This window comes from Vigna umbellata, chromosome 11 (assembly GCF_029865625.1).
Source record: "Vigna umbellata cultivar VRB3 chromosome 11, Vumbellata_1.0, whole genome shotgun sequence".
In the NCBI taxonomy this organism is placed as follows: domain Eukaryota; kingdom Viridiplantae; phylum Streptophyta; class Magnoliopsida; order Fabales; family Fabaceae; genus Vigna; species Vigna umbellata.
The window spans coordinates 27,336,346-27,359,881 of NC_142175.1; the positions used below are offsets into that span (position 1 = coordinate 27,336,346).

The 23,536-nt window shown below is 30.8% G+C and overlaps 1 protein-coding gene across 1 annotated transcript; it reads left to right on the top strand.

The window, feature by feature from the left end:
* Nucleotides 1–14,008: 14,008 nt before the first annotated feature.
* On the top strand, nucleotides 14,009–17,864 carry LOC124824665 (phospholipase A1 PLIP1, chloroplastic-like). Its single transcript, XM_047297124.2, has 5 exons — nucleotides 14,009–14,927; nucleotides 15,359–15,871; nucleotides 16,327–16,386; nucleotides 16,499–16,915; nucleotides 17,314–17,864. Exons 1-5 carry the CDS (start codon nucleotides 14,247–14,249, stop codon nucleotides 17,659–17,661), a joined length of 2,019 nt encoding a protein of 672 aa, XP_047153080.2. The 5' UTR covers nucleotides 14,009–14,246; the 3' UTR covers nucleotides 17,662–17,864.
* The last annotated feature ends 5,672 nt before the right edge of the window (nucleotides 17,865–23,536 follow it).

Sequence of the window (23,536 nt, forward strand, 5' to 3'; positions counted from 1 at the left end):
TTTTCAAAAATATAAACAAATAAAACTTAGCATCTAATATATGTGGATAAAATAAAAGTCTTACGACACTCTACCTGTAAATCTTGTACCTACATGATCATATGTTTATGTACTAAAATATGATCATCACAATCCTAAACACATAACATACACACACAAATATTAAGCTAACGTAATTAAATAAAAAATACATAAAAATTGATTACAAATTATTAAATATCACATCATGTTGTCTATCCAAAAATCACTTAGTCATAAATCATTTTATTAATCACAATTTTAATTTTACTCAAAACTTTCATAAATTGAATTGACTCAACTTGATTCATTACTCTTAATTAACTTTTTAAACACACGCATTATGTCTGCCTGAAAGTAATTATCTGACAGGTTTTTAGGGTAATTCCTTGCATTTTACTTGTAATTTTTTTACATTAAAAAATTACTTAAAAATCCAATCCATTTTTACATTAATTTTACTTGTAATTTTTTTTTATCTATTTGGTTTAAATTATCTAAATATACTAAACCATAACACTCAAGATATCTATATCATGACAACAAGCAAAACTACCATCAAAACAAATAATATCTTCTAGCTCAAAAATCCAATAATTTCTTAAGAGATAAAAATAAAAAAAATAAATTATTTTGTTTTTCAATAATAACTTTATAAACTTAATTTAACTGAAATATTTATTCATCTATTTTAAACATTTTATCTATAATTCATATACATAAGTTGTTAAGTACATGTGTAAGTACGCATAGGTAAATAATAATATACAACTATTACATATTTAATGCAATATATCGTATATGATAAAACATTTAAAATGATATATTTTAAAACGATGTTTATAAAGACCATTCTAAAACTCAATTTTAAATTAATTCATTATTTAAAGATTTATTTAAATTGTGATTTAACTTTTTTTCAGATTGATTTTTTTTACTGACTTTTTTATCAGAATTGAACTAAACATTAGGTTGGTTAACTAGTTTTCAGTTGAATCAATTCATTTGATTTCATTTAATATATGACAGCTCTTAAAATAAAATCATAACTAAACAATTGTAATATAAACTTTGAAGATATTTATTGAATTCAACATATCATATAATCAAAACCTTTAGAAATATTTATCATGATTTTTTAGTTAATATTGTACATTAAATTTGTTAATAAAAATAAAATGATAAAACTTGGAATATAATAAGAAAACATTAGGATAAATAGTGAAAATCATATCATTTAAAAATAAAAAAAGTTCTTAGGATGATACTGAAGTTCTATCTATGTAAACAAAAAGATAAAAGAAAATAAAACACTACATTATGAATTGACTATGATAAGAAAAACTCAACCTTGTATAACAAAATTGAAAACAAAAAAAAAATACTATTGAGACTAATATTATAATAATGATACAAAGTACTAAAAAGTTATTTAATAAGTATAAACTAATTAGATAAATTAATAAAAAACCAAAACAACTATAAAATGCACTTGAAAAGAGAAGAATTGTGACATGTAGAGAAATTAGTAGCTTATCCATTGGGTCCATTATCAACTACCATTCTCTCAACTCCAACTTTCAACTATAAAGATTAATTGTTTATCTATCATTTCAAACTTTACTTAGGTTAATAATTTGGTCCAACTTTTTGCTTACCTATGTCTAAGTTAGGTGGTCATGTATCCAATAGAAATTAAGAGTTTAACCAAACTCCTACACATAACCCAACTATGTTCCCACTCAATTATCAATTAATGTTCTTCAATGTATATCCCATAAGAAATACTTTAAAATTTAGTACCAAAAGTTATTCATTTTATTCCATTATGCCCAAAATTTATCCAACCAAAAACCGACAGCTGTTATAACGAAACATAACATAAATCAATTCTCTGATAAAACAAATTGCAATTTATCTTCCTATGATGTAATCGCACTGGACTGTTTCGTTCCTTCAGTTTCCGACAAAATAATATTATAGTACGTTGTTTTAATCCACTAACCGAAAACAAAGTGGAACAATTTCATTGGATCTTATACAAAAATGGATAAGGTGACGCAGTTTCTAGAATCGATTTACGAGAATTAGGAGAGTGGTTCTTTTAAGAGCATACCTTTTCTTGAGATGCGTTTCTTTTTATCTCTAATTTATAGTGCATGTGAGGATATTTATTGCTATTTACAACTTTTCATTTATTAATTCTTTTCACTTCTATCTTGTGATATCACTTAGATTGAATTACATTATATTTTGTATTAGTGTGTTAATTTCTTTTATAATTTTTTATTATTCAGTTTTTTCGTTGTAATTATTGCTGACAACCTTTATCATCTTTTATATCTTGAAATTATATTAGAAAAGACTGAAATAATACATTATAGTAATTAAAAATAAAAAGTAACATGTTTATAGAGTATGATACAAATAATATATTTTGTAAGAAAATCTTTTTATTTTTGTATATTTAAGGATATAAATGATTTTCTTTTATATAATTCAAATCTGTCTTGATTTAGGTGAAATTTTTTCATTGCCGATACAAATATCAATAATACTTCATTTTTAAATTAAAAATTAGATATATATATATATATATATATATATATATATATATATATATAACTATTCTTCCTTTTAGATTATTAAATTTTATTCTTTTTCATAATTGTTCAAAACTTATATAATTTTTATTTGATATTTATATAATCATAAATTATTTTATTAATATTTGATATTAAAGAAAAAGTATTTATATATCTATTTGACAACTAATACTTGATAACTGTGATTTTTATTTTTAAAAAATATTTAATTAATATTTATGACAATATAAGTGAGTGTTACAAGATACCCACCCTCTAGCGAAAGAGATATGAAAGAGATATGAGTTGAAATAAAATTTGATATTGGTTAAATATAAACATAGATATAGAAGCAAAACAAAGATAAAGTTTTAAAAGAGAGATGAAATGGGATAATTAAAGACATTTCTCACCAATATTTAACAACTAAAAATTATACTTATAACTAATAATTCAATTAGATCCATAATTATATGAAAAAAATTAATGAAAAACGACTTTAACTTATTAATGTAACATTTGGATAATGATAAACATAATTAAATTTAAGCGATATTAAAAAAAATGTGTTAATGCTTAAAATGATTGATTTAATCATTTTTAAACAAGTGATTAGGACACCAAACAAATACATTTAAGGTATCCAACAATAATAATTAATCTTAAAACAACTAAGTAGAAAAAGTTTGAATATGGGATATAATTTTTTTAAAGCTAAATTTCCCAAAAAAAAAAAGTATTGGTTAGTTGTTGCAAGGGATATTTTGATGTTAGTTAACTTTATCGATTAATCTAGTCTGCTTTTTAAATACCTTATGTGATAAGTGACTTTTTCTTCCGTTCTTATAAATATGTTATTTTTATTTTAGTCTTTATAAATACTATAATTTATTTTTTAATCTTTCTAAATATTCTGTTTTATTTGTAATCTGTAGAATTTTTTCCCAATAACTATATTATTTTTTTCTTCTGGTTTCTAACTATATTTGATTCTAATGTTTAAAACTGCGTTACTTATGTTTTTATCCTAATAATATTAGTTTCATATGTAACACTTCTAATAACTGTTCGTATATACTGATTTCATAATTTAAATATATTGTTACCAACAAAAACTTTACCCTTGATTGTAAGGTATAATATATAAGGTAAAATAAAAATAATACAAGCAAAAACAATATTTTGACAGGAAAGTCAAAATATTTCTATTTGTACAGATAAATTCAACTACATCTACATTATTTTCTCTATCATTTTAAAAACATTACAATAACATATATATATATATATATATATATATATATATATATATATATGGGTTTGCTAACATGCGTACGCCTGTTTTTCAGTTGGTACATTTTAGCAATGTGTACCGGATTTTAATAGACAAAAATACCCTATATATATGGATTCTAAGTTTTAAGGTTAAGGGTATTTTAATAATTTTCATTCTCAAAACCTAAAAAAAAAAACCCCAAAACCCTTACTCACCCTCTCATTCCTCTCAATCCTTTCTCTTTCATCTCTCTCACTCCAACATTTTCTCTGTCATCCCCTAGTGTAGCCCCAATTGAAAAAATCAGAAACATTTGCCTTTAAACAATTTTCCTTTTGTAAAGAGTTGAGTCATTGACATATTCACCTTCAAGCAAAGATTCATTCAAGATCTCTTCATTTTCACCATCTTCACTAACCTCTCTAATTTCATCATCTGCATACGTTGAATCATCATCTCTAAAAAAATCCTCTAGGCCAATTACCAATTCTTTCGGATGTCATTATGCTTGTGAAAATTAGATAAAATTATATACGACAAAAATTATAAAATGAAAACTCGTCATAAAGTCATTTTTTGTAAGAAATTGTTTAACAATGAGTGTTTCTGATTTTTTCCAGGCTAATTACCAATTCCTTTTATGTCATTATGCTGGTAAAAATTAGATAAAATTAGATAAGACAAAAATTATAAAATAAAAACTCATTATAAAATCATTTTTTGTAAGAAATTGTTTAATCGCGAGTATTTTTGATTTTTTCCAAGTCAATTACCAATTCCTTTATGCTTCTGAAAATTGGATAAAAATGGATAAGACAAAAATTATAAGATGAAAACTCATTATAAAATCATTTTTTTGTAAGATTGTTTAACGGCAAGTGTTTCTGATTTTTTCAATTGGAGCTACAGTAGGGATGACAGAGAAAAGATTGGAGTGAGAAAGATGAAAGAGAAAGGATTGAGAGGAATGAGAGAGGTGAGTAAGGGTTTGGGGGTTTCTTTTTTTTTTTTTTTTTAAGTTTTGAGAATGAAAATTATTAAAATACCCTAAACCTTAAAACTTAGAATCCATATATACAGGGTATTTTTGTCTACTAAAATCCGGTACACATTGCTAAAATGTACCAACTGAAAAACAGGCGTACGCGCGTTAGCAAACCCATATATATATATATATATATATATATATATATATATATATATATATATATATATATATATATATATATATAAAAGAGGAGAGTATTATTGTAAATTATAAAGGATGGGTTGAGTACAAACAAAGTTTCATATAGGATAAAATAAGAGATGCACTAGTAAATAAAAGTCTTTTTAATGTGATACGTCTCGGTTTTACAAAAATCGAAGCACATAAAAGCGCGATGGCATTTTCGTAGTTTTAAGGAAGTTATATGCCTCGGTTCAAAAGGAACCAAAGCGTAATAGATGTATTGTCTCGGTTAAGTCAATAACCGAAACATAAAACACTAATAAAAAAATGTTATATGACTCGGTTCAGGAGAACTAAAGCATAAGGTGTATATTGCCTCGGTTAAGTAAACAACCGAGACATATAACCCTGCTGAGAGCACATGTCTTTTTTCTACAAAGTCAAACTGTGCACCTGATGCAATGGCTTACTACCTCGGTTGACCGAGGCATAAAAGCCTGTCCTACCAAGAAATTCTTCTCACGTCATGCGAATAGGGTTTTTTCTTCCTCCTCGAGCATCGAGAGCTTTCTTCTTCCTTCTCCACGGCGCTGGCCTCACTTTTCGTTTGGCAGAGGAACACAATCAACGACTTTCTGGTGTTCGGTGGTGTTCCGATGCAGCCGCCACCGAAGCTGCGGCCAGTGGTTTTCTGTTTGACTGAGTTTGGTGGGGTTGGTGACGGTGTTACTCTCAACACTAAGGCATTTGAGAAAGGTGTTAGGGCCATTTCCAAGTTGGGGAATAAGGGTGGCAACCAACTCACTGTACGTTTCTTCTTCCTTCTCCACGAGCTTTTTTCATTCTCCATAGCTTCCTTCTTCACGAGCTTTCTTCATCCTCCACAGCACAAGCAGGTTTTAACTTTTTTTTATTTTCTGATTTTTGTATAAGATAACCTAAATTAAGGGGGCGTTTGTATCAGCACAAAGAGGGATTTCTCTTTCGCGTCGTCGAAAGGGAGGCGCGTCGGAGACACAGCGGGAGCAAAAGGCGCGGTGGTCGTTCTTGTTCTTGTGGCGGAGGCGCAAGGGCTCATCCTCGAGTACTCGGGTGGTTCTCGGGTGGTTCCTCCTCAACCCTAAAATGCCACCTTTCGCTTTTCGTCTGGCAGAGGAACACGATTAATGGCTTTCTGGTGCTGGGTGGTGTTCTGGTGCAGCCGACGCCGAAGCTGCAGCCGGTGGTTTTCTGTTTGACTGAGTTTGGTGGGTCGATGACGGCGTTACTCTCAACACTGAGGCATTTGAGAAAGGTGTTAGGGCCATTTCCAAGTTGGGGAATAAGGGTGACGACTAACTCACTGTGCGACCAACATTGATGCTTGAAGCTTTTTCATTCCTGTCTCTGTTTATATTTTCCCTTCATCTTTCTTGTGAATTTTCCTAATTTGATAAATGGGTATGATGATTCCAGTGCTTTTTCCTTTCTTCTTTGAAGAAGAATTTTCAGTTTTTGAGTTCGGATTCTTACATACCTGCACGACTGAAATGGTTGTTGTTATTTTAGTTAATTGTGTTTTCTTCTGACTTATGTTCGGATTTTTTGTATTTTGCAGTGAAAGAGCTTGAAGGGGGAAAAGGAGAATTGGTATGAGAAAGTGAATAACGTTCTTGTTCAGAGGATGACCCAATCTGAAACCAATCTGAAGACTCTTGGAAGAGCTGATACTGACTCGGTTCAAAGACAACCGAGTCGAATCTTAGATATTTCTTCTGTTAAAGAAAACCGAGGCGAATCCGTAGTAACTTTTTACCTCGTCTACATATGTCTCGGTTCCCAAACTGAGGTCTATGGCAAAAAATAAACGGTGTCAATTCGTTTAACTGCACTAGTAATGAACATGAGTTTATATACACATAAGATACCTCTATTGGTAAGAGGTCTTTTGGAATAGTACTAAAAGCAAATTCGTGAGGGCTATATGAGTGGTACCAGTGTTGGAAATCCAAGTGTGAGTCCAAGTCACATATTGATGTTATTGATATCTGTGTAACTCATAAGAAATCTCCTCTTCAATAGACCCAACAACATGAACCTGGATGATGTTATTAGCGTGAAATGACATAATCTCAATTCACTTACATTGAGAAAATTAGTGTGATAAACAAGATAAAAGTTGTTTAATCAAATATTAAGGTAAAATCACTTCACGATATTCAATTAATTTATTATTATATTTGTTATTTATATATATTTTATTGACTTGAACGTTAACATATTATTATAAACATTTAAAGTAAGATTGAAGAAGTAAAAGGACAACTCAATCATTAAAAGAAATATGAATTTGAACACATTGATATTATGAGATACTTTTTGTACTCTATATTGATATTTGTTTTTAGCTTGCACATGTAGTATTGTACTAAATTTTCCCCTGTTAATTTCACACAACCCTAGACATTACAGCTGCCATAAACAGAACAGAAAGAAAGCAATTGGTTCACTAATGTCTTTTGGCAAAATGCTATTTAGTAGAATAATTTCTTCTGGGACAAAACCAAACTGGACTGAAAAGATGCTCTGAAATCCAAACAGGGAATTTAACGAAGAAAACAAAGTCTGCGTGATGTCCTTATTGCAGGAATCAAAGACACTCTATGTATTCAATTAGGAGTGGTATTATGAATTTGTTCCATGCAAGTGCTTGGTGTCCTTTTGAAGGTTACATGCTTGACAACTGTTAATTGAAAAATCTATAATTTTTATTTTCTGTGTTTACTTTAAGGTATGAGATCACTGCATATAAAAAATATCAGTTATATACATTTAAAATAATTTTGACTTTATTCTAAGCAATAATCAAACATAACGTTTTTCAATAAATTGGTCCCCATCGAACATTATCGCTTGCATGACCCAAATTTCAGCATTGGGAAGCATGAGAGAATATTAACAATGGTAGAAGCTTGCTTAATAAATTGTTAGAGGGATTTAATTATTGTATTCGTTGGTATAATTAATTATAAGAAATTTAGTTCAATCTATAGCACGGAAATTTATATAAAATTTTTAACATAATAATACCAACTGTTATAATAAATTTTAGGGTTAAATATTTTTTTAGTCCTTAAATTATTGGCCGTTTCTGGTTTTCGTCCTTGTTTCAAAATAAGGTACAATTTGGTCGTCATTCTTTTCGAAAACGTTCGTTTTAGTTTTTGAAAACTAAACACTGTTTAAAAATTTGGTCCTCATTTAGCGACAAATGAGGACTAAAACCAAAATTCTGAGGACTAAAACGAACGTTTTGAAAAGAATGAGGACCAAATTGTACCTTACTTTGAAACAGGGACGAAAACCAGAAACGACCAATAGTTTAGGGACTAAAAACATATTTAACCCTAAATTTTAAATTATTTTAATATTATTTTAAGAGTAAACTTTAAACTTAATTTAAATTTATAAAATTGATTTTTTTATGGGCAGAAAAAATATGTATAAAAGTGATACTTTACAACCCACGGATAACAAGAAGATAAAGAAATAAATAAGAGATATTACATAGGCAAAACAACACTCTTCTCACGATGCTATAAAGCAGTGCATTCACAATCAAAGCTCAATAAAGAAATGATTATGTGCAAAGATACCTATAAAAAATTGATTATTCTGACAAATTTTTGCTTATTCATTCATCACGTTGTGATAATTCTTTATTTGAAACCATTAAACTCTTATTTTATTAGACACTTATGTACTATAAAATCGTATATAAATAACTTGGAAGTTTAAGCTTAAGTAAAATAATGAAAAGGAAATCAATGCATGGTGACAAACCGATGCATGTGAGTATATAAGAAAATCCAAGGTTCTATCAACTTCTCCATCAACCTTTTGAGATTAGCATCAAAAGTTATTATTATGATTGGCAAATAGGGTTTAATTTGTGGTGATAAAATAGCAAAGCTACTTTTTACCTTAGAGCCTTTAGAGAGAAAAAAAGAGTGAGAAAACCAATAATTTATCAACACATTTGGACAGGGACCCCATTGTTTTAATAAGTGTCTAGCTAGTATGAACTCAAATCCTTATCTTAACTGCAACGGATTGTTGGACCACCTCCTATTTTCTGCTTTAATACATAAAGTTGCAATCGATATTTATAAGGCATGCAACAATCTGGTCACATCAGCCATAACAAGTTCAAAGGTGTTTGTTTTTCATTGGATGTTTTTTCGAAATTCATAGTCAATAATAAGGTAGATCTCATGATGCTGCACATGAAATTAACTCTTCCTTTGAACCCTTTTGAGCATAAACTGAGCTATCAAGGGTAATTCTTCTGGAGATTCCCCTAGCATGCTATGAGCTTGTTCTTTTCTCTTATTGCCACTTGAAAAAAGTAGAAACCCTAGAACAACCTAATCAGTACTTGAGTTTGTTGTTTTATCTTGTTACAGTTTTGAAACATTTGCCCTAGAATTGTAATAACCCAAATGCTTTAAAGGGTATATTAGTAGTTTAGTTAAACTAGGTTTGGGTTAGATATTTATCCAAAGTAGGTGCCTATGTAAGAAATATTGTTGTCTTTTAGTAGAAAGATATGAGTCAAGAGAAAAAGGTTAGTAGTAACACAATATTTTGACAGAAGATAATACTGACTCTGATGGCACTAGGCTGACTCTGACCTTTCAATGAAAACAAAACTTATTGTAATGTTCAAAAGTGGTATGCATAATTGATCTTCCAACGTCTTAAAATGTTTAAAAGGATAACTTTAAAATTTTAATTCTTCAATTCTAATTATAATTAACTTCATTTTACAAGATACCAATCACTATATATATATATATATATATATATATATATATATATATATATATATATATATATATATATATATATTGTCTTTATATATACATTTATTAAGTGAGGTAGATTAGGAATATTTGTGCCGTGCCTAAATTGAAGTGTTTTTGTAATTTATTTTTTAAAAAAGTTAATTAGAATGCATTCGTGGTGAAAATACTCTATACACTTGTGTGTAAAAAACTTCAATATTGTGAAAAATGCATTAAAATTACTCTACGATTAAAAATTATTCAAGCTATTCTATTTTAATAGAATGTGTACGAGCACTTGGATATTGGATCGATGTTTTTTTTTTATTAATTTGGATTGCTTTAGGTTAAAAAGAAAAACTTTAAAGCAGATCAATCTAATAAAAAACAAGAAAAACAAATCGTATTAATTAGATATATATATATAGACACACACAACAAAAATATAAAATTTTATTTTACAAAAATATACATAACTTTATAAAAAGATGTAAATATAATTTTTCCATTAAAAGATATAAATATATTACTAATTTGATTCAGATTAATTACAAATCGGATTCTCAAATGAATCGTTGTTGGGTTTAATTAGTTAATTTATTTAGAAATAAATTAATATATTTAGTTTAAATTTTCATATTGGTGGTGGTTAGTAACAACTCATAAACATCCCTGTAACTTAACTCATTAAATTGATTGTTCAACGATTAATTATTTGATTATCATATATAATGTATTTGAACAAAATTTAAATTTTATTATTTTATTCCTATTCTTGTACTAACTTCTTATTTTGAAGGGTATAAGTCTCATTCTTTCTCTACAATGGCATAAGCATGTGATCACTGGTTTGATGACATAGTTATTCTATTTTTCTTAGAACTCATAATTACCCATCTCATTCTTCCACCATTTGTGTTTCTCATCGAATATTCTTTTGGGGACCATAAAGAACATCCAATATTGATTCAAATCTCACGTAATATTTCACTATATCTCTTCTTAAAACTTTCTTTTCTCCAATTATTTTTTTACTTATTATTTTTTATTTAATTTTTTTTCTCCCACGCCCAATAGTCTTATATATCTTAGGAGTCGAAACATAAAAAATAAAATAAAAGTGAGAATGTTATTTTATCACCTCACTCTTGTTAATGGCCTAAAAAATACTGACAATAGACTTAAAAAAAATGTGCAAATATGATGTTTTCATCGTACATAAACGTATGACAAAGTGAGAATGTTATTTCTTTTAGTTCATCAATTAAAATTTCTCACTTTATTATGAATTAAAAGTGAGTACAAAATAAATAAATAAAAATGATGAAATAGTAAGTTATAAATTGGTAATTACCTCACATTCAACTACCTAGAACACTCACCCATTTCTTATGCATCATGCTCCACCACAACCTCTTCTACAACGATCATAAAGAAACAAAATACACCTCAAACTCCTCCAATTGAAAAAGTCTAATGAGAACCAAAATAAAAAGGAGAACAGCCAAATTTGTCACCATCACCAACTTGTTTCTTTCTCACCTCTTTGCAGCCATGATTGAAGACCATTTGTTTTATGTTATGTTTGAGTACTATTTTTTTCTAGAATTGGGTGTAGTCCTTCATCTTGATCATTAATTAATAAATATATTTCTATCTATAAGTATTTATTTATTTTTATTAAAGTTTGTCTATGTCAATTCATTTCTTTTTACTTTTTCATTGACAAAGCTTGATTGTGTGAATCGATTAATTGTTATTTTTTATAATCATACGATTTAGAAAAGAACAAGAAGGTGAATTAAACATTGGATACATAAAATAATGAATTTAATAATTAAACCACAAAAATATTGTTAATCCTTTGTAAAATTGTCAAATTAACAAAGAACACGTAATTTAGTTGAATCTATATACTAAAAATTATATATATATATATATATATATATATATATATATATATTCAAATTCACAATTCGTTTGGATAGATTTATTTAGCACATGTATTGGTTTGAAATTTTAAAATACTTCTTTTTATATATAAACGGTCTCGTAGAATTAAAAAAATCATGTAAAAAATGTTATATAGGTTATCAATTTTTTGAAGAAGACTTTTTGTAGTTTGAATTTTAATATATTTGTATAATATTTTTATTTCATTTTATTTTTTATAAAATTGAACATTTACAACATTTAAAATAACTGCGTGAATTCTTAGAAAACATTTAAAATTGAAATATAGTAAATGAAATAAAAAGTGACAAAAAATAAAATTGCTACAAAATATTTCCATTTTGTAGTTGATTGATTCTAACTTAATATCATATACTGGTCCTCTATGTATTGATATTTTATCATATTTACTTTGGAATTTGAACTATAAAATAAAAATATGGTATCAAATAATATTGAAGATAAATACTTTTCTATTTCTTTATGGACTTGTGGTTTATATCTAATAAAAACTTAAGTTTGTCAAAATTGTTCATAATTACACTTTTAAATATCAATAGACATTTTTGATATAAATTGTAATACATTAAAATTCATTATCATTTAATTTTTTTTCTACTTCCATAAAATCTTAACTAAATACTACAAACAATTAAACGTATAATTAAAAAATTATTAATTAAATTCTTTTAAATCTCAATCGAAGACATTCTTATGGTTTTTTGACAATGATTTCACACTTACAATTCATATTTTTTCTCTTTAAAGTTCAACTCTTATGCCATATTGGAATGGAAAAGAAAACCATGATTTTAAACACTTAAAGCTCAAGTAGTAACAAAACAAGACGTTTTCTTTTTGCACCCCCAATAATTACGAATTACACATTCACGATTTTTAGAATGATCATTCTATCCTTCAAAAAATGGTGACTTCCCGGATTATGATAATATTTCAGAATAAGCTTTCAGGAGTTTTCACAATATGATTTCCAAAGTAGAATTTCTACAACAAGATTTCCAAAATATGAGATGTTTTCCAAAACGAACCTTCTGGAATAAATTTTCTAGAACATACGAAATACTGGAACAAGTTTTCTGTAACAAGTCTTATGAAACACATGAAATGTTTTCTGAAACAGAATTTCTAAAACAAAATTTCCAAGAAAACTTTTTCAAAACTATGAAATACTTCGTGGACGAATTTTTCGAAACAAGTTTTCTTCCAAACACAACACTTTACTCTCTCTCTCTCTCTCTTCGTTTTGTTCTTCCTTTCAAAGAGTGTGCAACAATGAAGACACGGCGCTAACAATGGCTACAGTGCAGGTGACAGCGGAATGGTGCGGCAAGGGAGGGTATTTTAATCTTTTTAATGTTAGTATGATAGTGCTGGTAGTAATCTTGGAGCTGCAACAAGCAAAAACCTCAAAAGGGCAAACTTGAGGTTATAAGATTGACTGAAAAAATCTATCAAATCATATGGGTATTTCTAACTGCACCCCTATATTTATATTACGCCACATTTTTAGAAGTTTTTCTTTTATGAAAACATTTTTTTAATGTTTCTGGAAATAAAAGATTAATCCTGCATCCTATGAATAAAAAAAATGGAAATAAATAATATTCATATAGATTTTTTGAAGATAGGTAAATATTTTTTAGAAATATTTTAGTTATTGAAAGAAAAATGTTACTGTAAAGAAATAACTTAAAAATATTAATTTTAAAACTTTTTCTAACCAAACTTATATTGAAAGTATAACCTCGATTAAAGATATGATTAATTTAAAATATATAACTGAGATATAAGCGTTATCTTATGAATAGGTTTTATAAGATTAAATTAGAAATTTATTTCTTAAAGTTTTACGTTTAGAAATAAAACTTTATAATATATATAAATTGACACAACTTATTAATAATAAAAAGTGTAATAGAATACGAAACATGTTATATAGAATTTTGAAAGAGTGTGTAAGTCAAGATGTCATGCTCTGTAGTCACTAGATCAAAGTTAGTTAATACCCCCACGCAACGGTTTTAATGGTGTTGTTTTTCTCCAATCGTGGTCCCCAACGTAACCATGTCGTAGGCTTTGGCATTGACACACCCAAAAGCAACAAAGAGTGTTTTTTTGTCTATACCATGTAGCAGTTGCTTGCTTTAACAGGTATACTAATTTAGCTACGAAATCTTCGTAACATCTTCAACTACGTTCTCGTGGAAAAAATGGAAACAAGAAACAACTCTAATACGGTTTTCTTGTAAAATCGATATCACCCTATGAAACTATAATCTCAAAAACCAAGCTTAGAAAACATCAAAGCTTACAGCGATGATGACGATGATGTATCTGTTACAGATACAAGTGCAGTGAAGGATCTTGCCTGGTCTACATAGAAGTTATTACAAACCATGTCTTATTCTGCAGTTTCTATTCCAACCTCTATATCTTCCTCTGCAACAATGGACATAACAACAGAGAATAAAGTGTTTCTCCACTCACTCTTCTCCAACAAAGGCTTATGCAACCATTCACCAATCACGAGGTCTCACTCTAGCAATCTTCTATGTTGCTCCTCTAACAACTTCAGAGCAACATCAATGCAACCAAAGCATAAAAGCATGCACTCCATAGTAGTTTTTCCACTTCAACTTTCAGTGTCCATTCTTCCAAATCAACTTCGCTCCTTCTTCTTTGACCCAGAAAAGAAGAGGGAAATGAAGATGGGGCAGAAGGGTATCAATTTTAAGGAAAACACGGTGGAAAGCAGCGAAGAAGAGACGATAAATAGAGCCAACTGGGTAGAAAAATTAAGGGGAATTAAGACTTATTGGAGAGGCAAACGGCCTAAAGAGAGCATGGATTCAGATGTAGTATCTAAACACGATAATGAGTGTGATTGTGATGCAGAGGATAGTGTTTGTGTGGCAGGTTATGAAGAAGGAAATGGAAAAGAGGAAGATGGACAAGAAGTGACATTTGATCGAGACTCTTTCTCAAAATTTCTGGTCCCAGTTCCTTGGTCTGATACCAAACTATTCTCGAAGCTGGCTTTCCTGTGCCACATGGCTTATATCATACCACAAATCAAGGTATGCAGAGAATTGTTGAGAACTTAATCAACTCATTGTCGATAGATGTAGATTTTAAGCTGTGCTTATCTATTTGATTTCTAGTTTCAAATACTGGTTTTAGTTTTCAAAGTCCAGCTAAATAAGTTGCCTAAGTAGTTGGAGCATTGAATAGGATAAAAACTAACGATGAACATGAGAAAACACACCCAGTTGTCACTGTTTTTTCGGTTTTTAAAAGACTTTGTTTGGAAACTATGTTCAAAGCTTAATTGATTTTGAAACTAATTTCTGAGTGTGGTATTGTTTTGTATATCAGTGTTTAAAATCAAAATGTTAGAGAGGGAAGAAGACAGAACCTTAGTAATGAGATTTTGGATTTGTATTCCTCTCTTTTTCTGTATGATCTAAAAAGTGATACACAAAAGTAACCCCTATGTGTTGATTTCTAGGCTAAGGACTTGGGGAGATACTATGGTCTTCAATTCGTTACATCATCTTTGAAAAAGAAAAAGAAAAAGAAAGGAGATGTGACAGAGATTAAAGCAAAACTTGATCAGGATTCTATTTGTGTGCCTATGGATGCCTCAGAAGCCTCTCAAAATGGCTCAGAGAAGGGTGATGATAATGAACAGAAGCATCAAATGAAGCTTGCATATGATATTACTGCTTCAGCTGCCTCTTATGTCCAATCACGTGCCAAGGACCTATTGTCTCTTGCTTCTAAGTCAAAGCAACATAGTGGTGATGAAGACTTCAATGGAAGAGAAGACTCACCTCAAGAGGAGGCTGATGAAACTCCACAGGTGGACAAGTCCAAGTCTGGAGTTAATGTTTCAGAATTAACAACGACTGTGGTGGCTGCAGCAGGATCAGCAATGGACCTTCAGTTACTTCGTTCTTCGTCTTGTGAATGGTTTGTTTGTGATGATCCCAACACGCACACTCGATGCTTTGCCATTCAGGTAAAACTGCTTCACACAATCTCACAAACCAACCATCTTAAAACTTACCTCATAGAAGAAGAAATATGAATGGCTTTATGTCACACCTCTATGTAATATTGGCCTTTCTACTGTGAGTTGAACCAATGATCAGGGTTTTAAATTGTACTAGAGGTTGTGATTTAGTCACATTGTTTTATATTGTAGGAAATAGCTATGAAATGTGACTGATACAAGTGTGATAAAGGTTGCAGAGACCCAAAACCTTGAGATTGCAGTTAGGATTACAGTCACAAACAGACCCTTCTTTAAAACCTTGCTAAAATATAAAAAACTTGAGCTGTTAGGATATGTAAGTTCTTTAAAACCTCTAACATGAAGTGTCGTCTAACTGCATAATGTGACATTCACTTTTAGGTGATTACTGAGTCCTAGAACATCTAAGTTTTGCCATGCAATTAGTTTTATGGTTGCAGGGATCATATTCTGTGGCATCTTGGCAAGCAAACCTCTCATTTGAGCCTACCACATTTGAGGTAAGATTCATTCTTAAGTTAAGGCGTGATCTATTCAAGCTTCAAATGTTGATATATATATATATATTTAGTAAGAAAATTACCAAAGTCCTTCATATCTATTCTTTTACAGGACACGGATGTTCTTGTTCACAGTGGAATATATGAAGCTGCCAAGGGAATATATGAGCAATTCATGCCAGAAATAATGGATCATTTGCAGAGACATGGAGATAGTGCAAGGATTCAATTGGCTGGACATTCCCTAGGAGGCAGTCTCTCAGTTTTGGTGTCTTTGATGCTATTGACTAGGAAGGTTGTCAGTTCCTCAACTCTTCTTCAAGTAGTGACTTTTGGTTCTCCATTTGTGTTATGTGGAGGCCAAAAATTACTCAATGACCTTGGCCTGGATGATAGCTTCATTCACTGTGTAATGATGCACAGAGATATTGTTCCTAGGATCTTCTCATGCAGTTTCCCTAGCCATGTTATAACTGTCCTTAAGCGCTTAAAAGGCTCATTTGATTCACATCCTTGTCTCATAGAAAAGGTAAGCATCATTATTGTGTAAGCTTTTTCATAACTCGTATTCCAATATATTTTTGTAAGATTGGGTTAAATTTAAGGATAATGATACTTTGACAATATTTTTTTGACAACATTTTAACACTGTCTACGTGTCATTCTGTGATTAGTCTATATTGGTGTTTATGATTATTATTATTGATTGTGGAATAATTTTGGACCAATCACAAATGACACGTAGACAGTGTTAAAATATTGTCAAAAAAATGTTGAGAAAGTATCATTGTCCTAAATTTAAAGTCTACCATACTAACTTTTAAGATGATCAGTGTAAAACTTAACACACTTATAATACATGATATTACTAGATGACAGTATAAAATATCTTTCACATTATGAATATTAATTATTTTTGTTTTGCAGAAGGTATTGTACTCACCATTGGGTAAAATGTTGATTCTCCAACCGGATGAGAAAACATCTCCTTCACATCCCCTACTGCCATCAGGAAGTGGTTTCTATGTTCTTGACAGTAGCAGATGTGGATACTCTCCAATTGTTCTAAGAACATTCCTCAATCAACCACACCCCATTGAAACACTAAGCAATCCAAAAGCTTATGGCTCAGATGGCACAGTTTTAAGAGACCATGATTGTAACAACTATCTTATGGCAGTGAATGGAGTTTTAGCACAAAATTCAAAGATTGTTGTCAGGACAAGGAGATCAAGGCAGAAACGAAAAATATTGAAGAGAAAGATGAGAAAATAATCTTGTAGTGAACTTTTTTTCATATTGAAAGTATTAAAATTCTTTTTATTCATGTAGAAATAATGCTATAGGAATATCTGTTCGTATCATATATTAATTTTTTTTATCAATATATAGATAGTTTTATCAATAATCTCGAAATAAATTAATTAAACAATTTAATAGTTATCATATATTAATATATTTTTTTGTTTTATCTTTCATATAGTATGAATCATAAAAAAATCATTATTCATAAAGGTTATTATTTATCTTTTATCATATTAATGATGATTCTATTAAAATTTATATAATAACATTTTTATACTCGTTATGGCTGATTATATTATTACTATTCTTTACTTGACAAAGTTAAAGAATTTCTTTTGTCATGAATTTTTTTTTTACTTTATTCAAAACTCCTTTTTTTTTCATAATTAAAAATGCAATATAATCTATAAAAACAATTTGGTAAAAACTGCTAATCTTATTATAATATTTTTCAATCATATGAATAATAGAGTCTTTATTCTCTTTTAAATCACTTATCCATATAAATATTCAACTTTTATGTAAAAGAACAATTTTTACATTAGGGCACTTACCAATTGTGACATTGTCAAAGTCTTAATTAAACTTTTGATGCAAGTTTTTACATAATTATGTTTTTCACACCCTTATGGACTCAACCATAACTCTATGGATGAACATTTGTTTATAAGTGTGCTTCATACGCCTTTGTGGATGAATTTTTGTGCAATTTTCTAAGTGAGCATGACTCTCATAAACATGTGGACATAGTCACACTTCTATGTTCAAATTTCTTATGTAACATTACATATGAGTATATCTTTCACGCTCATATAGATACAACTATAACTATGTGATCTAACATGTGGTACAATTTTTTATCAGTGTCTCCCACATTATGATGGACGCAAGTACATCATTTTGGTTGAGTCTTCGGTTCAATTTTCTATATATGCATGCATCTCTCACACTCATATGAAAGTGGTCACAATTTTATGGTCTAATATTTGTTATAATATTTTGTAATAACATGCATATCACAACCATAAGGACTCCATAACCCTATGGTTCAACTTGTGGTATAATTTTTTATATAAGTGTGTCTCACATATTGATGTGGATGTAGTCATAATCTTATGGTTGAACCTTTGATACAATTTTTCAATAGGTGCATTTTCCACACTGTAATGAGCTTAGCCACAACCATATGGTCAAACTTCTAATTTAATTTTTTATAGGTGCATAAAATAGTATGATTAAACCTTTTGCAGAATTTTTCATATGAATAAATCTTCCACACTGATGTAGATGCAACCACTATCCTATGGTTGAACCTCTAGTACATTTTCTATTCAAGAATGTAATATATCTCACTTATTTAGATGTAATCACAATCATGAGACTAAATTTTTGGTGAAATTTTTTATAAATGTACATCTCACAATCATATGGTTGAAGCTACAACTTTGTGGTCAAACATTTTTTATGATTTTTTACAGGAGAACATTTCTTACACCAATATGAATGTAACCATATCCTTCTGCTTGAAACACTAGTACAATTTCACTTTAACCGCGTCTCTTAGATTTTTGTGGACAATTACATCTTTTTTGTCAAACCTTATGCAATTTTTTATATGGTTTCCCAAATCCATGTGAATGTAGCCACAATCTTGTGATCAAATATTTGGTGTAGACACATCCGCAACTCCATGGTTGAATCATTTTGTGCAATTTTCTTTGTGTTTTCATGTTCATGTAGACAAGACCATAACCTTCTTCTAGCACATTCTTTTGCATAAGCATATCTCCCACACCCATGTTGACATAAACACAACTTTTTGTTTTAATCTATGCTACAATTTTCTAATTGACTGCATGACCAACTCTCTTATAGATGTAGTCATGATCCTATATTAACAAAATTTTATATGAACATATTTCATACTCACATAGATGTAATCATGACCCTATAGTTGAACATTTTATATGTGTTCTCTATAAGTGTGTTGCATGTGCCCATATGGATATAATCACCGTATAGGCACAATCAAACTTGTGTGGTAAAATCTTTGATTGATTTTATCTACTAGTGTGCCTCTTAAACCCATAAGTTACGTGAATTAGATAAAAGTTGGTAAAAAAAGATACTAAACAATCATGAATTTCCTCCTTATCAAACTTTACATATATAAGATATTTCTATCATTTCATATGTTGGTGTTTATTAATATTCATCACACTAGTAAAAAAAGCTTTTTTAACGCACTATATACATCTCGGTTTTACTGAAACTGAAGCGTATAACAGCGCGGTGGCATTTATGTAAATATTTAGTAGTTATATGCCCCGGTTGTCTGTAACCCGAGACATATAATATAAATTTTAATTTTTTTAAAATGATATATGCACCGGTTTGCTTCGTAACCGAGGCAGTTAATTGGTTTAGGCACCGGTTTGCTTATAACCGAGGCCGTAGCCCTTAGGTCAAAATAGTGACTATTCTTCTTCCAATATCGCACTCTCGCGATTTCTCTCGTTTGCGCCTCCTCTGCCTCCCCATTTCTCTCGCCTGTGCCTCCTCTGCCTCGCGATTTCTTTCATCTGTGCCTCCCTCTGCCTCGTGATCTCTTCACCGCAGACGACCCAACGTTGGAGCAAGGATGATATGTGTCTTGAGCGGAGGCAACGACCTGACGGCGACGGTGTGGAGATGGCGCGACAGGCGGCGTTTGTGGTGGCTCGTAACGGAGCTCGTGGTGGTGCGATTGGTCGTTCTTCTTCTTCTCTCTTCTCTTTCTGGTTGTATTTTGGTTGCAGGAAGGAGGATGTGAAATCGTGGCCAGTAGGCGTCTAAGTGGCGGAGGCGACGGAAGCACGGCGAAAGTGAGGCGGAGGCGCGGCGGAGGCGCGACGGGACACGGCGATGGCGCAAGGATTGAAACGCGTTTTGGAGTTTTTTTGGGATTGAGAAAGTTAGGGTTTTGAGTTAGGGGAATTTCGTTTTGAGTTTGGGCTGGATTGGCAGTGACGAGAAGAAATTGGGCCAGTTGAACACACACCCTTAATCGGTGGCGAGGAGACGGTGGCGTGGTAGAGCTTTCTCTTTTGCGTTTTGGTTTGCAGAGAAACTGAAGTCTGTTTCTGGTTTTGGTTGCAGTAAGCCAACGATGCTTTGTACAGTAAGTCTGTTTTTGGTTTTGGTTGCAGTAAGCCAACGATGTTTTGGTTGCAGAGAAACTGAAGTCTGTGTAATATGACTTTCTTTTTGTTTTGTACAGGACACATGCTTGGAGTTGCAGCATCATGGCTTGTCAAGTTGGCATTGATTTATATAGATTGTTTTCCTCAGCATTCAAGGTGCAGAAAGATGATAATGATGTTGATAAAACTAATGAAGTTGGAGTTCTTGGAGTGAAGATTTTCATCACTTCAATTAGATGTACTTCAAGTCAGCGGGTTGGAAGAATTTGCCTACTAAGAGACAATAAGCTGAATAAAGTCTGGCCAGAAAAACAAAACAAAAAAGTAAAAACCATTCTACTGCCTCGGTTCAAGTCCCAACAGAGGTAGTAGAGGACGAGATACTAACTCGGTTGTGAACCGAGGCATAAGGAAAAGACCTTTTACCTCGTCAAGATATGCACCGGTTGGAAAACCGGTGCCTATGGTCAAATGTAACCGATGTCAATTCCTTTGAGTGTACTAGTGTCACATGAAACACACACACACACACACACACACACACACACACACACACACACACACACACACACACACACACACACACACACACACACACACACACACACACACACACACATATATATATATATATATATATATACATATACATATTGAAATACCAAAATTTATTATCATACACATATACACATGATCAAATGAAACTAACTAATTTCACATTGACAAGCTTAATTCTACAACTTGAATTTAAAAAATAATTGAACTAATATTTTGACATATTACAAAATATATTTTACCTTGCACTTGTATTTTATTTATTTAAAAGAATAAAAGGTAGGAATCACCTACTTTTGTCAAACCTAATTAGCTTGTGTCTAAGAACTTGTCAACCTATTTATTATTGGATGTTTGTCATTTGTTTGTTGACTATTGCACATTAGTAGCTTGATTGCATGTCTTAAACATCTCAAACTCAGTTCCACATATATAACATTTAAAACATATGGTATAATGCTACATTTCAAATTTGCTATTAAATGATTTAAATAAATTTTTATGTTTTATTAATAATGACATACAAAACACAATAATGTTTCATCTAAAATATCGCGATATCACGTCTAAATCAATAATTATAATGTAAAGGTTTCGTACAAAACTATGTAGAACCTTAGTCTAATGAAGATAAAAAAAAGAAAATGAACATGGAGTTTTTTAAATTGTTTGTACTAAAACCTTAAGAGAGTGAGTTTATGGGTTTTCGTTTTTATATGGTGTTTTATTTTCTCATTTCTATCTAATGTGAGACTTAGATTAACACTTGAGTTCCCAACAATCTTCCCCTTAAGGTGAGTCATTTTCACATTAGGAGAATCTGTCGTTCGTCTTAATGAGATATGCTTACCTGGAATAATTGTCAAAAAGACTTTCGATACAGGATCATATTGTATTCATGTAATCAAGACTAATCATTTGCTTTGATGTCATTGTTGAGTCTATAAAGGAGAAAGTTCAATAGAAGGCATAACAGCATGAAATTTGAGTTCAAATTGACATTATTAAGAATAAAACATGTGAATTGAATCAACTATTTCCTCTTATTAGAAAAAAATATTATTTTTTAATTAAAACATGTTAACAATATATATAAGTTTATAAATAAAATAAAATAATGTGTTGTTAACATTTTTTACTAAAATCTTTAACTAGTGTTCGCTTGAACAGATTTTACTGTTCAGAGGCGAATGCGAGCGATGAAATGAAAGTTTTACGCGTTCACTTGAAGGGAAATGCGCAGACAGATTTAAAGGGAAAAGAGTAATCCTGATACTGTTCACTCACCCGCATATGTGTAGGGATTTGGAGGGATGACAGTTAAAAGGTCTGGACTGTCCCTTTGTATTCATATAATTCTACTTCTAATTTTGCTATTTTTTACATTGCAAGGTTGGTGGTAAATGAAGAAGATAAAGTTGATGACATATGAAGATGATGAAGAAAGTGGTCGATGAATAACACTAGTCTACGAAGCTGGAGAAGACGAAGAAGATGAAACCATATTCGGTTCCAAAACGCTGTATTCAGTTACAGTCGTGTGAAGAAGAACAAGGGAAGTTGTATTCGGTTCCCATCCCTCCGCATTCGGTTCACCATTTTGAGAAAAGTTGTATTCGATGTATTCGATTCCTAGGATGTGTATTCCGTTACGAGCGCCTTTTGTTGCAGACGTTGCAGCTTGTATTCGGTTCCCTCGGAGGAATTTGCTTGTTGCTCAACCTTCATCGTTATGGCATGTTCTGATTCCCGAGGTCCCTTTTATGCAAGGTGAGCGTGGAGTCATCACCATGGCAGAGGGGTGAAGAAATAGAACCTGAAGGTGGAAGTGGAGAAGAGTATATCCTACAGATGAGCGGCCAGAGGGCGAAGGAGAGGGCCACCGTAGCGAGAGGAAGTGAACCACCTTCCTGCGACGGTCCCACCTACAAGCTCGAGCAAGTCGTCCTCACCGTCACAATTCCCAAGGTGACCAAGTGTGGGAGCAAGAACGTGAGGCTAATTGGTGTGAGCGTGAAAATTTGTTGTAATATTAAAATGAATTTTGAGTTTAGATTGATAGGAGTAATAACTTTGTGTTTCCATTTCCATGTTGATTTAAACTTTGA

Bases quoted from the DNA above. Each gene is read 5' to 3' on its own strand.
- LOC124824665 (XM_047297124.2), top strand. From the start codon at position 14,247: ATGTCTTATTCTGCAGTTTCTATTCCAACCTCTATATCTTCCTCTGCA. The intron at 15,872-16,326 runs GTAAAACTGCTT...TTATGGTTGCAG, and splicing joins CTCGATGCTTTGCCATTCAG to GGATCATATTCTGTGGCATC. The intron at 16,916-17,313 runs GTAAGCATCATT...TTTGTTTTGCAG, and splicing joins ATCCTTGTCTCATAGAAAAG to AAGGTATTGTACTCACCATT.